Raw genomic sequence first — 14,094 nt, 5'->3', positions numbered from 1 at the left:
AAAATAGGCTATTAGGTACATAGTCCTATGAAATTAAAGTTATGCATTTGGAAATGACTATTTTCATTGTCAGTCTCAAAACGGATACTAAATGGCCATATTACAACCTGTCTATGCTATGCTTTGGTAACAAAGCCTATATAAAATAACACAATAAAATTAGACATGTTTCAGATCATTTATTGTCCATAGTCACAGTATAAGAGTCTGAAGACATCTTTTTATCACATAGCACCAAAATATGTTATGCACACTGTCTGTCAGTTTACATAAAGATGTATGCACCATAATTAGTTTACCCCTTTCACTTTTATGTTTGTATGGTATAAATATAACAAAGCAGAAAATATAGTACTGAGTGTAGTGTGTGAAGAAATGTTCTATAGAGTTAAAATACTTTTTACCTGGTTACAACACTGGATGGTTCTTAACTTAATCTGCAGGTTTAAAATTATATAAACTGAGAAGTCTTTAATGGCTAGGATTGCTGCCGGAAAGTTGCCATTTGTACAAAATTTTTAAGCTGTAAATAACAATGTGTTACAAATAAAACAATAAGCACATTAATGTGAATCATAAATCATCTGAATAACAGAGGAGTTGTGTCATGGTTTCGGATGGGAGCTTTGTGTTCTGAAAATAACGCAAACCAAAATATTGACCACAAACTTTTCCCAGTAAATTACACAACAAAGAAATGTCAAAATGTGTCCTCCACCAAAAAATAACAAAACAATTTTAAGTACCGATTAAATTTTTAAAAACTTTTCACTTTTTTTTTTTATCTTCGCATCTATTTAATCTTCATAATCATCTTAGACAGTTTGAATCTGAACCTAATTGTGACATTTGATAGGTGGACATAGCTTTATTCACAAAGTATAAATAAACATTTGCACCAGTTATATCTGACTGTACTGTAAGAAATAAAACTATTGTGAATGCAAACATAGAGGTTTAAAATATAAAAACTACTGTAAAACTACCAGTAGGCTGTATTCCATAAGAAATCAATTTCATCAACAAGATGACTAAATCTTGTATATTTTTACTAAAACATGAAGAGATTTCGAGTGTTACATATGTCGTCCGCAGGTCAGAAAAAATGGATACACTCCTGAACGCTTCTTTTCCCGGCATCACTGTTCTTAATACTGTTGTTGGTCCTCGATCAGTTTCACTTTATCTGAGAGTTCATCGAGTTGGCAGAGAGTCAAGGATTTAAGTTGCACTGTTAGATTTAGAATCAGATTTAACGTATTGTAATTCACAGTATTAATCAAACATATTATAGTGGACAGTAAAAGGATATGTTTTCTAATCAGTTCCTGAATGGTTGACTGCACTTTCTTCTGAAACACGATCTGAGCTTCACACATGCAGGCATCTTGGATTATTTCACTTCTCATTTCCTCTAAAAGAATGACAGAAAAAAATATGATCAAGTCAAAGCAAACTTTTAAATTATTGTTACATTTTTGTAATACTTTGCTTTGCAGTAGAAAACTGCAACAGTCTTCTTTGTGGATTTACACAAGCATTGTTTTTTCCAAACATGTTGAAGGCTTTGATTTAAATTATAATCACAAGTGCCGTTGATTTAATATAGCAGAGATTAAGGTGAATCACTGTAGTTTTTCTTCAAGTGAGATTAGATAAAATATTTAAAACGTTTCATTCACTTTGGTAATCACAAACTATAAATGCTTTTTCACAAAGGTCAGGCTTGGTTAGCTTTAATTAGGATTTTACGAAGTGTGAAAGCATTATACTCACATACATGTACATTACCAAACCACTGAAAGAGATACAATTTCAAAAACAGATTGATTAAAAACATTTTTACTAAAGTTCTCAAACATCGAAACATCCAAATCTTTAGTCTGTCATTCTTTACACCATCACCATTCACTTTTGTGTTCTGTAAACTGTGTTGTAGTTGACTGGATCAGTAGAAGAACAGTTTTTTATTTCATTTCATTGGAACTTGTTAGCTGCAACCTAGTCTGCATCTACTAAATCTGAGTACAAGTCGTAGTAGAATTTTTAAGTCTATTTCATGTTCATGTGCCTTTCCACTGAATGTAAGGTTGTGTGCCATTTACCTAAGACACTCCAGTGTTCACTTACAGCCGTGGCTAAATGTAACTAGAAGTATTTTTCCCTTTTCACCGTGTGAATTGTCCAATTTCTCAAAGCAGTGCTACAACAATGAAATGATTAAATACTATAGTATAATTATGTGTCTCTCTGTGTCTAAGGGGGAAAACAGGGACGCCTTAACAAAAAAACAAATATTAGACCCCTCTGGGCAAACCCAACCCAGCAATTGTACTTGGCTGCACAACAATTATCTGCAAACCAAACCAAGCCAGCTCATCTCAGGGTTTTAAAAATGTAAGGATTTAGTTGTGTTGGTTGAGAAAAATGAGAAAATTCTTACGTGAACATGTTTTCTGGTCTGCATTCAAAATATATCCAACTTGACACTTGCACTTGTATGAATCACCATTGTTAATACAAATATGCTGGCAGTCATGTCCCTGGGCACATGCATCCTGGCCTGGAAAGAGACACTTCCACATCTAACTTACTAGGTAACAAAGTCATTTAACTTGTGGCTATTATTCTTCCAAAAGTCAAGAAATCGTGACAATGAATGCACATAATCCTTATAGCACAAAAATTAAAGCGGTTCAGTTCTTGAATCTTTTATAGGACACAAAGGAAAAAAATGTCTTACGTGAGCATGTTTTCCTATCTGTGTTCAGCAAATATCCTGCTCGACACTTGCAGGTGTACGAATTGCCATGGTTGACACATATGTGCTGGCAGTCATGTCCCTGGGTACATGCATCCAGGCCTGAACCTGAAAAGACGAAACCCATCAGAAATCACCCCTTCAGAGAAATGGATTCCACAGTCATGTGACCTATACTTCTTAACCCGTCCAGTCTCTCATATCTTGGTGAATGTGACTAAGACAATGTTCAAATAGAATAATAACCATAAAAAATATTTACTAATCAACCTGCTTCACCACCTCCTATGCTTCACATAAAGGCTATGATGAAAACATTCTGTTGAAGCTCCAAAAGTGGTTCATTGTGGATTAGCTGAGAAGCTGGGTGTCACCGCAGACCAAATGTGTACAATGCAGAAGGAAACAGGTGCTTACGTGAGCATGTTTTCTGGTCTGCATTCAACACATATCCAACTTGACACTTGCAGACATACGAGTTATCACTGTTGACACAAATGTGCTGACAATCATGTCCGTGGGCACATGCATCCAAACCTGTAAAGAAACACTTCCACATCTGACTAACTTAGTCTATCAGTCATGGGTCTCTTCACACAATGTGAACCTTATAGTTATGGTCATTTGCTTTATTTCTGTCATAGTACCACACTGGAAATTTTCAGTTGAACTCAAAGACTGACTTGAACTTTCCAAACTAGGTCAGGCAATTCACCAAATGTGGGGTTTTTTTTTATCCAGTTTTGGTCCCAAAGAATAACAGTGACATGCTGGTAAAAAAAAAAAAAAACTCTTAGAAAGGTTCAAGTTCTTACGTGAGCATGTTTTCTTATCTGGATTCAAAACATATCCCACTCGACACTTGCAGACATATGAGTTATCACTGTTGACACAAATGTGCTGGCAATCATGTCCGTGGGCACATGGATCCAAGCCTGTAAAGAAACACTTCCACATCTGACTAACTTAGTCTATCAGTCATGGGTCTCTTCACGCACAATGAACCTTATAGTTATGGTCATTTGCTTTATTTTTCTCATAGTACCACACTGGAAATTTCCAAACTAGGTCAGGCAATTCACCAAATGTGTTTTTTTTTTTTTCCAGTTTTGGTCCCAAAGAATAACAGTGACATACTGGTAAAAAAAATCTCTTAGAAGGGTTCAAGTTCTTACGTGAGCATGTTTTCTTATCTGGATTCAAAACATATCCCACTCGACACTTGCAGACATATGAGTTATCAACGTTGACACAAATGTGCTGGCAATCATGTCCAAGGGCACATGGATCTGAACCTGAAAAGACACATGTTCACATGTGATGACTCCTATCTATCTATCTATCTGTGGAACTTTATGATTTCTGTATCATGGCCTTGTAAAACATACCTCTGTTGTATCAGCCTCTTTAAAATAAAGTCACTACTGGCTATTAATATTGATACAGCACAAGCTCAAGCATAAACCAATAAAGGAATTTGACAGGAACCCTGAGACACCAGATTGGGATACTCTTTGCATATTTCCCCTGTCTAATGGGAGGATGTATTTTTGATCAACCTTTAATTATCATGACGCATGCAAAAGTAAGAATTGCCATGTTTGACACTGGGTACTGAAAAGAGACACCTCCCAAACTAACTATTAATAGCTAAATTACAAGTCAGAAGATCAGTAATGAACTACTTAGGGTGTCTGATGAAATGAGTTTTTTCTTTCTGATAAAGAAAGAAAAATTTGCTGATAAAGTCCATGTTCTTACGTGAGCACGTTTTCTGGTCTGCGTTCAACACATATCCCTCTCGACATTTGCACATGTACGACTCATCATTGCTCACGCAAATATGTTGGCAGTTGTGTCCCTGGACACAGGAATATGAATCTGAAAAGAAACACTCCCACAGATAACCAACCCAGTCTAACTAAACGAGCCAAGACACTTTGCACCATGATACAGTATACACTGTAAATTCAGGGTTCTTACGTGAGCATGTTCTTTGGTCTGCATTCAGCACAAATCCCTCATGACATTTGCAAACATGAGAATCGCCATTTTTGACACAAATATGATGGCAGTTATGTTCTTGGTCACATGTATCCAAACCTAAAAAAAGACACAGCTAGAAAACTATTTGTTTAACCTCCACATAATCTAGTTACTTGGGAAAATCATGATCAAATCGCAAAGGTTTTGGCACATACACACAAGCGAATGCATACAGCTTCTCGTTTCCTATATTTCCAGTTGTTTATGTAATGATAATCAAAATGCTTTATACAAGTTCTCTGTTGAATAGTCTTACTTCCCAAAACATGGAGGCACTGGTTCATTGTAGGATTCAATGCATGCAAAATGGCTGAAAATCTTTCCATTATCATAGAGTTTTCTGCATTTGCTCAGACACTTGTCTTCACTTCGAAGCCACGTTTTCAACATTTAACACACAGGCCGAAACCAATGCTCACTGCTGAAAATGATACATTGTTTGCAAAATGAGCATTAAGAAGCAAAAACTTTTACTTTTACTTTCAATCAGTCACTTCACAGTAGACAACAAGAGACAGAACAAATCTATCCATATTGCATGGCAACTTTACAATCCTGCTACACCTGGAATTTTTTTGAGATGGCCTGTTGAAATATTGTAAAAAGAGTGTTTTCCTTAGAAGGTTTTCTTGATTAATTCCTGTGTGCAGCTCTTCATGCATTCAACTGTCTTTGACATGCATGACCTGCAGTGAGCATCTAGCGTGAAGCAATTCAGATACTCAGTATGGCACATCATGTGTACTGTACTGTGTCCTTCTTTATTCCAAAAAACAAACAAAAAAAATCTTAAATCTTGTCCTTAAATCAGAAATAATTTTGTAATGAAGTGTGTATTATATTTAGGACACAGGAGAGGTGACGGTGAGAGAAGGGACAAAAAAAAAAAAAAAAAAAAAAGGGTTTATTAACAAAAAGGCAAACAAACAGGAAATCATTCCAAGGGAGAACAATAGAACACTAACAGAAATAATACTAGACAGACAGTGGATGAGTACTTCCTTCAGAAAACAGAATTTATTAGAAAAACTAAAAAGTAGTAACCAGGAAGGTGTGTGCACAAACCGAAAACATCCAAGACTAAACAACAAAATAAAGAGCGCGAACGTACCGGGATCAAACAGATCTAAAACAACAAAAACACACTCATACATAGGAGCCCAAAACAGGATCAAACTGACAGAGACAAGAGACAATCAAACCCAATGTTTCAACAGATACCAATAGACAGGATAAATCCATAACTAAACCTAGTGTTAACACAGAAACCAGCTAACAATGTCAAAACAGAGAACCAAACACGAAACAAGACTAAACAAGTGGCAAACAAAGGACCAAACCTCAGACCAACAGATTCTCTAGAACAGCACTCTCTCAACAAAACAAACAAGTAGGTTACTGCCAATATAGAAAGACATGAGGCAGATGACAAACTGGCAGGAAACTGAGAGAGCTGTGTTTAAAGAAACAGGGGAACAGGTGAGCGAAATCCCAACTAATGTGGTGGGTAATTAGTTGGGAACGACTGAAAATAGGAAGTGGGGAAGATTAACTATAAAATAAAGGTTTGTGACGGGAAGTGGAAGGAGAAAAAAGAAAACAAACACAAATACACAATCATGACAATTTGTTTTTACTGCACTGCACCAGACAGGTCAGTACAAACCTGAGCTGTCAACACTGAAGTAAAAACGCAGAAAAACAAAAACAAACCAAATGAAACGCAATAGGTGGAAATAACCACAAATAAACAAGAAGACTTGAAATATTCTGAATTTTACATTTAGGGCATTTGCTCCTGTCACTTAGGTTTTTATTAACATCACACTAAATGTTTTCCCTCGTCTTTGATGGAGACTTGCAAATAGCAGCACAGAGGAGCATCATTTACAGATTGATAAGGACTGATCACACATCAAAGATTTTTTTCATAGGGGGTTGCACGCACATACATTAGGGAATTATAATTGTTAAATGTTAAACTTTCAGCTTTAACATTTCTTAGCAATTGAAGACAGCTGTATTCAATTGACAAGCATATATAGAAACAGTGTGAACATTTCTGACAGCATAAGAACAAGGAAATGAACATCATCAACTGCCAAAGAGGAAGAGAAAGAAGAGGAGGTACTTTAGGCTGTGTGGTGGTTTTCTGTATTTGAATGACAGTAGAAGTCATTCTCTGGCTTGGCATGCGTGACAGATTGTGACAACAAGTTCAGCCATTGTGCTTGTTTTGACTTCTGCAATGAACTGTTTGCATGAGTAGTTTTTACAAAATGCACTTACCGTTTTACACATTTATTAAAAAGGATGATTTAAGGAATGTACCAACTGAGAAAAACTGTAATGATGTTGAAAACAAACATCATCATCAAACAACATCAAAATTATTACGTAGCTTACGTGAGCATGTTTTCCGGTCTGCATTCAATATATATCCCAAATGACACTTGCAGATATAAGAATCATCGGTGTTAACACAGCTATGCTGACATTCATGGCCCTGGGCACACGCATTTGAACCTGAAAACACACAAGTACATCAAAGCTGAGACTTCAACCAACCACAAACTTTACCCCGTTCAGGGCCATCTACTCAGTCTCCTCTGCATCAATCCCATCGTATATTATACACTTTTTACAATCAATGTAAAAAAAATGGCGTTTTAAGATTATAGAGTTTGCAAAACCTCTGACACATCACAAAACATTTCAGATGAAATCTATTGGTGCTCACGTGAGCGTGTTTCTTTGTCTGCATTTGTCAGATATCCCTCGTGACACACACAGTGATAGGAATCACCATTTTTGATACAAACATGCTGGCACTCGTGTCCCTGGGAACATGTATTAAAATATGAAAAGATACACTTGTTGTCGACGTGTAAAACGAGCTCCACAATTTCCGGGAGAAAAAAAATCTTTGCTGAGACCTTTTAGTGCAAAATACTTGAACCTTTTATTGTGAAAGTAATTATGGAACTATCTAGCCATCCTAAAGGAGCTAATCAGTGGCAACAGGATGTGCATTCTTGCCGGAGAAGATAGATGGTTGTGAAAGTGTAAATGCAGTTATCTATGTCAAACTAGAAGAACCATCTCTCAACAGGGGAGTTGAGGAGTGGTCAACAACACCACTCATCAGTCTCATGGAGTGGTTTAACAGTACTTCATGAGCCCCATGATGGTTTGAGATTCTCAAAGAACTTGAGTCGCCACTGAACAAAACACCTTTAGGATAAACAAGGTGTGGATGACTGTGATGTTGATGATGACTGTATCCACAGATGTTTGAACTGAAAAAGTAAAATAGGATGAAGGTCTATTTTATACGATTCAACTGTTTAGTCATACAAAATACAGTTAAAATGAAATATTTACGTTCTTACGTGAGCATGATTTGTGGTCTGCATTCAAGACATATCCAAATCGACACTTGCATGTGTATGAGTCACCACTGTTCACACAAATGTGCTGGCAGTCATGTTGGGAACATGCATCGGCACCTGAAAAGAAAAAAAAAAACACATTTAATCACCTTCAGTGTGGACGTAACAATCAAGGAGACACCCATCACTTTCTGCCTCTCCTCACTTCAGTGCCTCACCATGTCCTATTCATTCATTTGTACACAGCAGTGTGCTCCCAATTACAACATACTAAACAAATTCAAACAGTTATATTGTTTCATGATTTGAATAAATCCATGTCGTCCAATTCCAAATATGTGCTTGATAAAAACAAAATAAAAACACACCTTTTAGCCATTTTCTTGAACAAACACAGATTTTAAAAAGTGATACATGGGAAAAAAAAAACTTTAAGATCAAGATTCTTACGTGAGCAAGTTTTCTTGTCCGGGTTCAGCACATAACCTGAGCGACACTTGCAGTTGTATGTATTGCCACTGCTGAGACAAATGTGCTGGCAATTGTGTCCTTGTGCACAGGCATCCAGACCTACAAGGAAACACTACAATGTCTGATTGGCTTGAGTCTAGTAACTTTTTAAAAAATTTATGTCAGAACAATATTAGTAAAGTATAAGTATGCATCGATAATTAGGTCAATTTTACATGCAGGTTAGTTTGTGTGATCTCTGTGCTTCAACTATACTGACGTCCTTATGATTTAAACACGCTGATTTGGGATGAGAGAGATGTAATCTGTCACTTGTTTGGCTGGCTTTTGAAATTACATTGTCCAAATAACAGTCTTAATTTTCAAACAACAAAACAATAAAAAAATCTATGCAGTACCAACTATGCAAGTATTGCTGAAAGTACTCATTTATAATAATCATTTTAAGTCAGACGTTTATATGCCAGTGAAACACAGAGGTTGGTCAGGTTCAAGCTCAAGAGCAAGCTTTTGAAATTAAGTCATTTGAAGCTGGTTGTGGCTGATGTCAAACTGATATCAACCAGTTTAAAAGAATTATTACAACACATTTGCATTTAGCAAAAAACATCTAAATTCATCATGTCTTTTAAAACATTAAAGTTATTCACACTTTCCCTGTCAGTGGACAGAGACTTTAGGAATTCACCATGCCAAACTATTCACTGTTTAAAACCTGTTTTACACAACAAATATATCTAATTCTTTGATAATCCATGGACTAGATGAGAAAAACAGATATACATATACATATAAATTAGTGAACTATTAAGCAGACTGAGATAATAGTAGTATCAGTGTTTCTTCTCTCTCTCTTGCTTAACATTAAATACCTTCTCTATTGCTTTTTTAAACTTTGCCGCGCCCTGAATATTTATTTGTTCAATGGTTATTAAACCTAAAAATGTCCTAAAACTGCACAACTTCCAGTCAAATGATATTTTAGTCGAATTTAGCACAACTAATTTAATTTGTTTGCCTTGCAGTAGCCTCAAAGTGGCCGTTGGCAGAAGGCCAGATCGTGTACCTGAGCAGCTTCAGGTAACACAGGAACAAAGGAGCAGGCACAAAATGCAGTGCACAGTGCAAAAAGCAGCACCTTCCCTGTGAAAAGTACAGGCAGCATCATGTTAGGTTTCAACTATTTTAAAGTATAAAAGTATGCAGATCAAGCCGTGATCAGAGCTTTGTCTTCTTCTTGGTTGGTTAGTTCTACTTATTGCACTACTTTATTATGCTTTGATGCTAACAGTATGAGTACTACACTAAGTGTTCAACAAAAGTCAGGAAATACCACTTGGTGCGAAATCCAAACCCAGCAAGTGGTTCTAAATATTGAGTTACCTAATCCTTGTTCTTGAGGCCATAGAAGAGGACTGTTTACTTTAAGATGGAGATTCCCTCTATGGTGCTGCCCATATAATCACAGGTAAATTTAAAAAGATGGATCTGACATACCGTCATTTTCTTTGTTGTCATTTTCATTATTTATTCCGTCTTTCCTGTCACCTGTGCCTAGTCCATAATCCTCATTTTCAACATTTACTGGAATTGGTGCACTCCCATTATCATCATTCTTACCACACAAGGTTTCCCTAAATTTGGACGTGAGCTTCTCTATGAGACCATAGGTCTCGACATAGAAGACATGGTCATCATGTGGCTGGCTGGCCATAAGGCGGAGTGACATCAGATCTGCTCTGCGGACTCCAACCGCGTAGATCTCAATACCAGATGCACGAGCTGTTGCTGATATGTCCTCCACTTTGTCCTGGGGCCTCCCGTCCGTCACAATGACGGCCACTTTGGCGATGTTCATGAATCTGTCTCGAGCCCCTGCCTCCTCAATGAAAACTTTCTCCATGGCACTCTTAATGGCCAGGCCTGTCATGGTGCCTGAAGCGAGGGGCTCAACACGATCCAGTGCTTGCTTCAAGGCAGACTTGTCAAAATATGTCTTCAGGAGAAACTCAATCTTTACTGTACTGGCATAATTGACAAGGCCTACTCGCGTGGCATTCGACCCGATCTCCAAGCTGTCCACCATGTCTTGCAGGAACTCTTTGGCCTTCTCAAACTCAGAAGGACGTACACTACGAGAACTGTCTATGATGAAGACCAGGTCTATAGGCCGATTTCTGCAGCTGGATGTTGTTGCTGTAATTAAAAAAGGGAAGGTTTAAATGGATTGTTTATTTTTCGGTGATTTTGGAACAATGGCATGTGAGACTTTTATACATTTATGTGGACAAAAAGACAATCTACCACCATTAGGTCTTTTGATAGTTAAATCTAAAGTACCTGCAGCAGTTCTGATGGATGCAAAAGAGATACTTGAATCTGTAGCAGGCTGCCATGATGCAAATGGTGTAGCATGGTGTTGGAAAGCTGAGGGAGGCTGGCTTTTCTTTGGCAGCTGGTGATGGGAGGGCTGATGGTGATAATACCTGGAATTAGTGCCCCCAGCTTTGGTAAGAGAGGGGGGGAAAGGCAACAGGAGAAACCATTAGAGCAGTGGATGCTTCAGTTTATGGAAAACAACATGAAATGGGACATGACAGGGATGCACAAATGGTTATTAGCGTAATAATATGTTCCATGTAAGTGTCACAGGATGGAACAGAATCTGTGCTACAAGGTTTCTACTGAAGACATTGTGCAGTACGTGCTGTATATGTTACATACACATAATCGTGCCATTTTATATTATATATTATAAATGCTGATCATTTAAAAATGATAAGAAATTAAATGACAAATTATTGTTACATGAGTACATATGAACACACCAGTTAAAGCACCACAGTGTCATTACTTACCAAAACACGATAGCAAAATTTGCTCCACATTTTTTTCGTCACCTTTTGCTTTTCTTTTCCTAGTTGATTTACAGTTGCGTATCATTTTGTCCCAATAGAGACAGAGATGAAGCCTTGGTGGCAGAGGGAACCTGATCAATTTCCCAAGAAATAGTCCTCTGGAGATTGCTGCTTGTATCACCCATTAAATTTGTTAATTGTCTTATAAAAAACAAAGGGTTTATGGGCCAAATGTGGTCTTTTGTCTGTGGCTGAAATATATTGGTCATAGCGCACACAAGACTATGTGGAAAGGTGTCTCAAATAGGAAGGGGGGATGAACCATGATAAAACCATGATTTTAGAAAAAAATACATTTCATATCAGTAATAATTAAAGTGTTTGTTGAGACTGAGAAGTGTCAACACACAATTTCATCTATTCTGATTTACTGTAAAATAATACCAGTAAATGAAAAATTTTCTGTGACCAAAAAAATAAGCAAAAGTGGTTTTCAGTCAAGAGCTTTGCCTCTTTTGCAGCAAATATGAATAATTAGATTAATGCGACAATGCAATAGCTGCAGTATATATATGTGTGTGTGTGTGTGTATATGTATATATATGTATGTATACACACACACACACACACACACACACACACACACACACACATATATATATATATATATATATATATATATATATATATACACGTGTGTATGTATGTGTATATATATATATATATATATATATATATATATATATATATATATACACACACGTGTATATATACGTGTATATATATATATATCCAAAACTGTATATACAGACACGCATACACACACACACAGAGTATGTGTGTATTGTGAGACTTAAATACACAGACACAAATGCAAATAAAAAACAAGCAAACAACAAAAACTGGACAGTGACAACAAATGCATACACCTTATGAAGTGTCTCCTACCAACCTCCACTCTCCGTTCTTCTGTTCTGCGTCTGATAGTTGGACGCTGTTGACCAATCACCCATCTGGCCTCTATGAAAACTTTCAGCACTTTGTACTTCATCAGAAGTTTGCTCAATAGATCTGGTGTCATCATAGTCCTGATTCACCTTCGGAGAGACCAGTCGTGGACTAAGTGTGATAATGTGCCGGTTCTGTGAGTGAACATCGTTAGCTCCCTGAGTTCCCAATGCCAGAAAGCTATAAAAACAGAGCAGTCCCGGTATTAATAAAGCCATTTTGCCTGCACACAGCTTTCTGTCCTTCTCTAGCTGCCCTGTGGGTCTTTCACACTACAGCTGGATCCAGCCTTTTTAAATGGTCCAGTGCACAAAGACGGGAATGAAAGGTCCAATCCACAGAGACTAGGGAGGAGTTGGACATGTGAAGCTGGTTTCAGAGAAACTGTTACCTTTCTATAAATCTACACTAGAATGGAATTAATTTGCGGTTGATTTCCAGACCTTGATAATAATAGTATTTTTTAAAGAGACCTATTATTTTACTTTATTGTTAAATTATTGTATATATAGTACTTATTATTACTTATAGTACTAGTAGTACTATAAGTACTTTATTATTTATTTATTTTTATTACATTGTTTCTGCAGTGGATCACACCCACATCAGGAAACACTGGATGTTATATTAAATTGTGCAAGGATGAAATAAAAGTAAATGTACACAAGTCCTACTGTCCTCAAATACAATTCACACTTTGAATGGACCTGGTCAAGGCTGTGGCACAATACTTCATGAATTTTGCCTAAGTAGATTTTAAAGACTGACTGAGCTTTATTTTAATTGCTTTAATACTTTTAAAGTAACATTTTTGGTAATAGGTTTTACAAATTTGAGCTCTGCTGATGTAATAATTAAAAATACAAACAATGGCTTGGAGGCTCATACCTCAATCTTGACTTTGCAAAACTAACTCACAGTTGACTTACTCGCTCAGGAGAATTTGACTGTTTGAACCTTTTACCTTTCATTAGCAGATTAAGTTTACTCATCTGTCATAACACATGTTTATGTTTTCATTTGAGGTTTAAGCCATTTCTACCTGAATTATAAATGGGTATGCGGCTATGAATTAATTAGCAAAATATAATTATATATAATAATAGTCTTATGATAATTATAGTCTGGGTTTGGTGATTTAACAAATGTCTCACTATTGACAGTGCTGCCGATATGCAGTATGCTGCCCTCTTATGGACTGAACAAGCTCTTACTGTGTTTATGGCTCAGTGACCGTAATAAAAGAGACTATGTATGAATCAAAATGCAGTCAAGTACAAATTAAACCAGTTTATCAGATGAAGATGGGAGACTGTAAAACTGAATCAAGTGTAAATATGAACAATTTTCTATGAGCAAGTCAAATCACCACATGGTTCTGAGGCCAATCCAGTGTTCTGAAGATTTAGAGTATAAGTGATGGTGTTTATTTGTGTCAAACATGTATATTGTAGACAGATTTGTCTGATAATGCAAAATGTTTCTGTCTGACTTCCCACAACAGGAAGTTATGTGAAAGCTGTTCATCCAGGAACCTGATCACACTGTATAGAGAGGA

General features: G+C 36.7%; 1 protein-coding gene across 5 annotated transcripts; it reads right to left on the bottom strand.

The window, feature by feature from the left end:
• Window positions 1-183: 183 nt before the first annotated feature.
• Window positions 184-12,792, bottom strand: LOC137101906 (matrilin-3-like). Of its 5 annotated transcripts, XM_067480885.1 has the most exons (14): window positions 12,481-12,792; window positions 11,011-11,175; window positions 10,168-10,866; window positions 8,650-8,769; window positions 8,200-8,316; window positions 7,214-7,333; window positions 4,745-4,864; window positions 4,523-4,642; window positions 3,937-4,056; window positions 3,577-3,696; window positions 3,179-3,298; window positions 2,744-2,869; window positions 1,316-1,414; window positions 184-1,204 (listed from the first exon to the last, which is right to left on the bottom strand). In XM_067480885.1, exons 1-14 carry the CDS (start codon window positions 12,752-12,754, stop codon window positions 1,149-1,151), a joined length of 2,376 nt encoding a protein of 791 aa, XP_067336986.1. In that variant the 5' UTR covers window positions 12,755-12,792; the 3' UTR covers window positions 184-1,148. The 5 variants fall into 5 exon arrangements, with proteins under 5 accessions (XP_067336986.1, XP_067336985.1, XP_067336987.1 ...); XM_067480884.1 differs by lacking the exon at window positions 184-1,204 and having other exon boundaries at window positions 1,408-2,563; XM_067480886.1 differs by lacking the exon at window positions 184-1,204 and having other exon boundaries at window positions 1,408-2,563; window positions 10,291-10,866.
• Window positions 12,793-14,094: the final 1,302 nt, after the last annotated feature.

This window comes from Channa argus, chromosome 16, assembly GCF_033026475.1.
Source record: "Channa argus isolate prfri chromosome 16, Channa argus male v1.0, whole genome shotgun sequence".
In the NCBI taxonomy this organism is placed as follows: domain Eukaryota; kingdom Metazoa; phylum Chordata; class Actinopteri; order Anabantiformes; family Channidae; genus Channa; species Channa argus.
Note: the sequence above shows the minus strand (reverse complement) of the source record. Positions and strands in the feature narration are given on the sequence as shown.

Bases quoted from the DNA above. Each gene is read 5' to 3' on its own strand.
- LOC137101906 (XM_067480884.1), bottom strand. From the start codon at position 12,754: ATGGCTTTATTAATACCGGGACTGCTCTGTTTTTATAGCTTTCTGGCA. The intron at 11,176-12,480 runs GTTGGTAGGAGA...CTCTTACCAAAG, and splicing joins CAGAAGAACGGAGAGTGGAG to CTGGGGGCACTAATTCCAGG. The intron at 3,299-3,576 runs GTAAGAACTTGA...GTTTCTTTACAG, and splicing joins AGATAAGAAAACATGCTCAC to GTTTGGATGCATGTGCCCAC.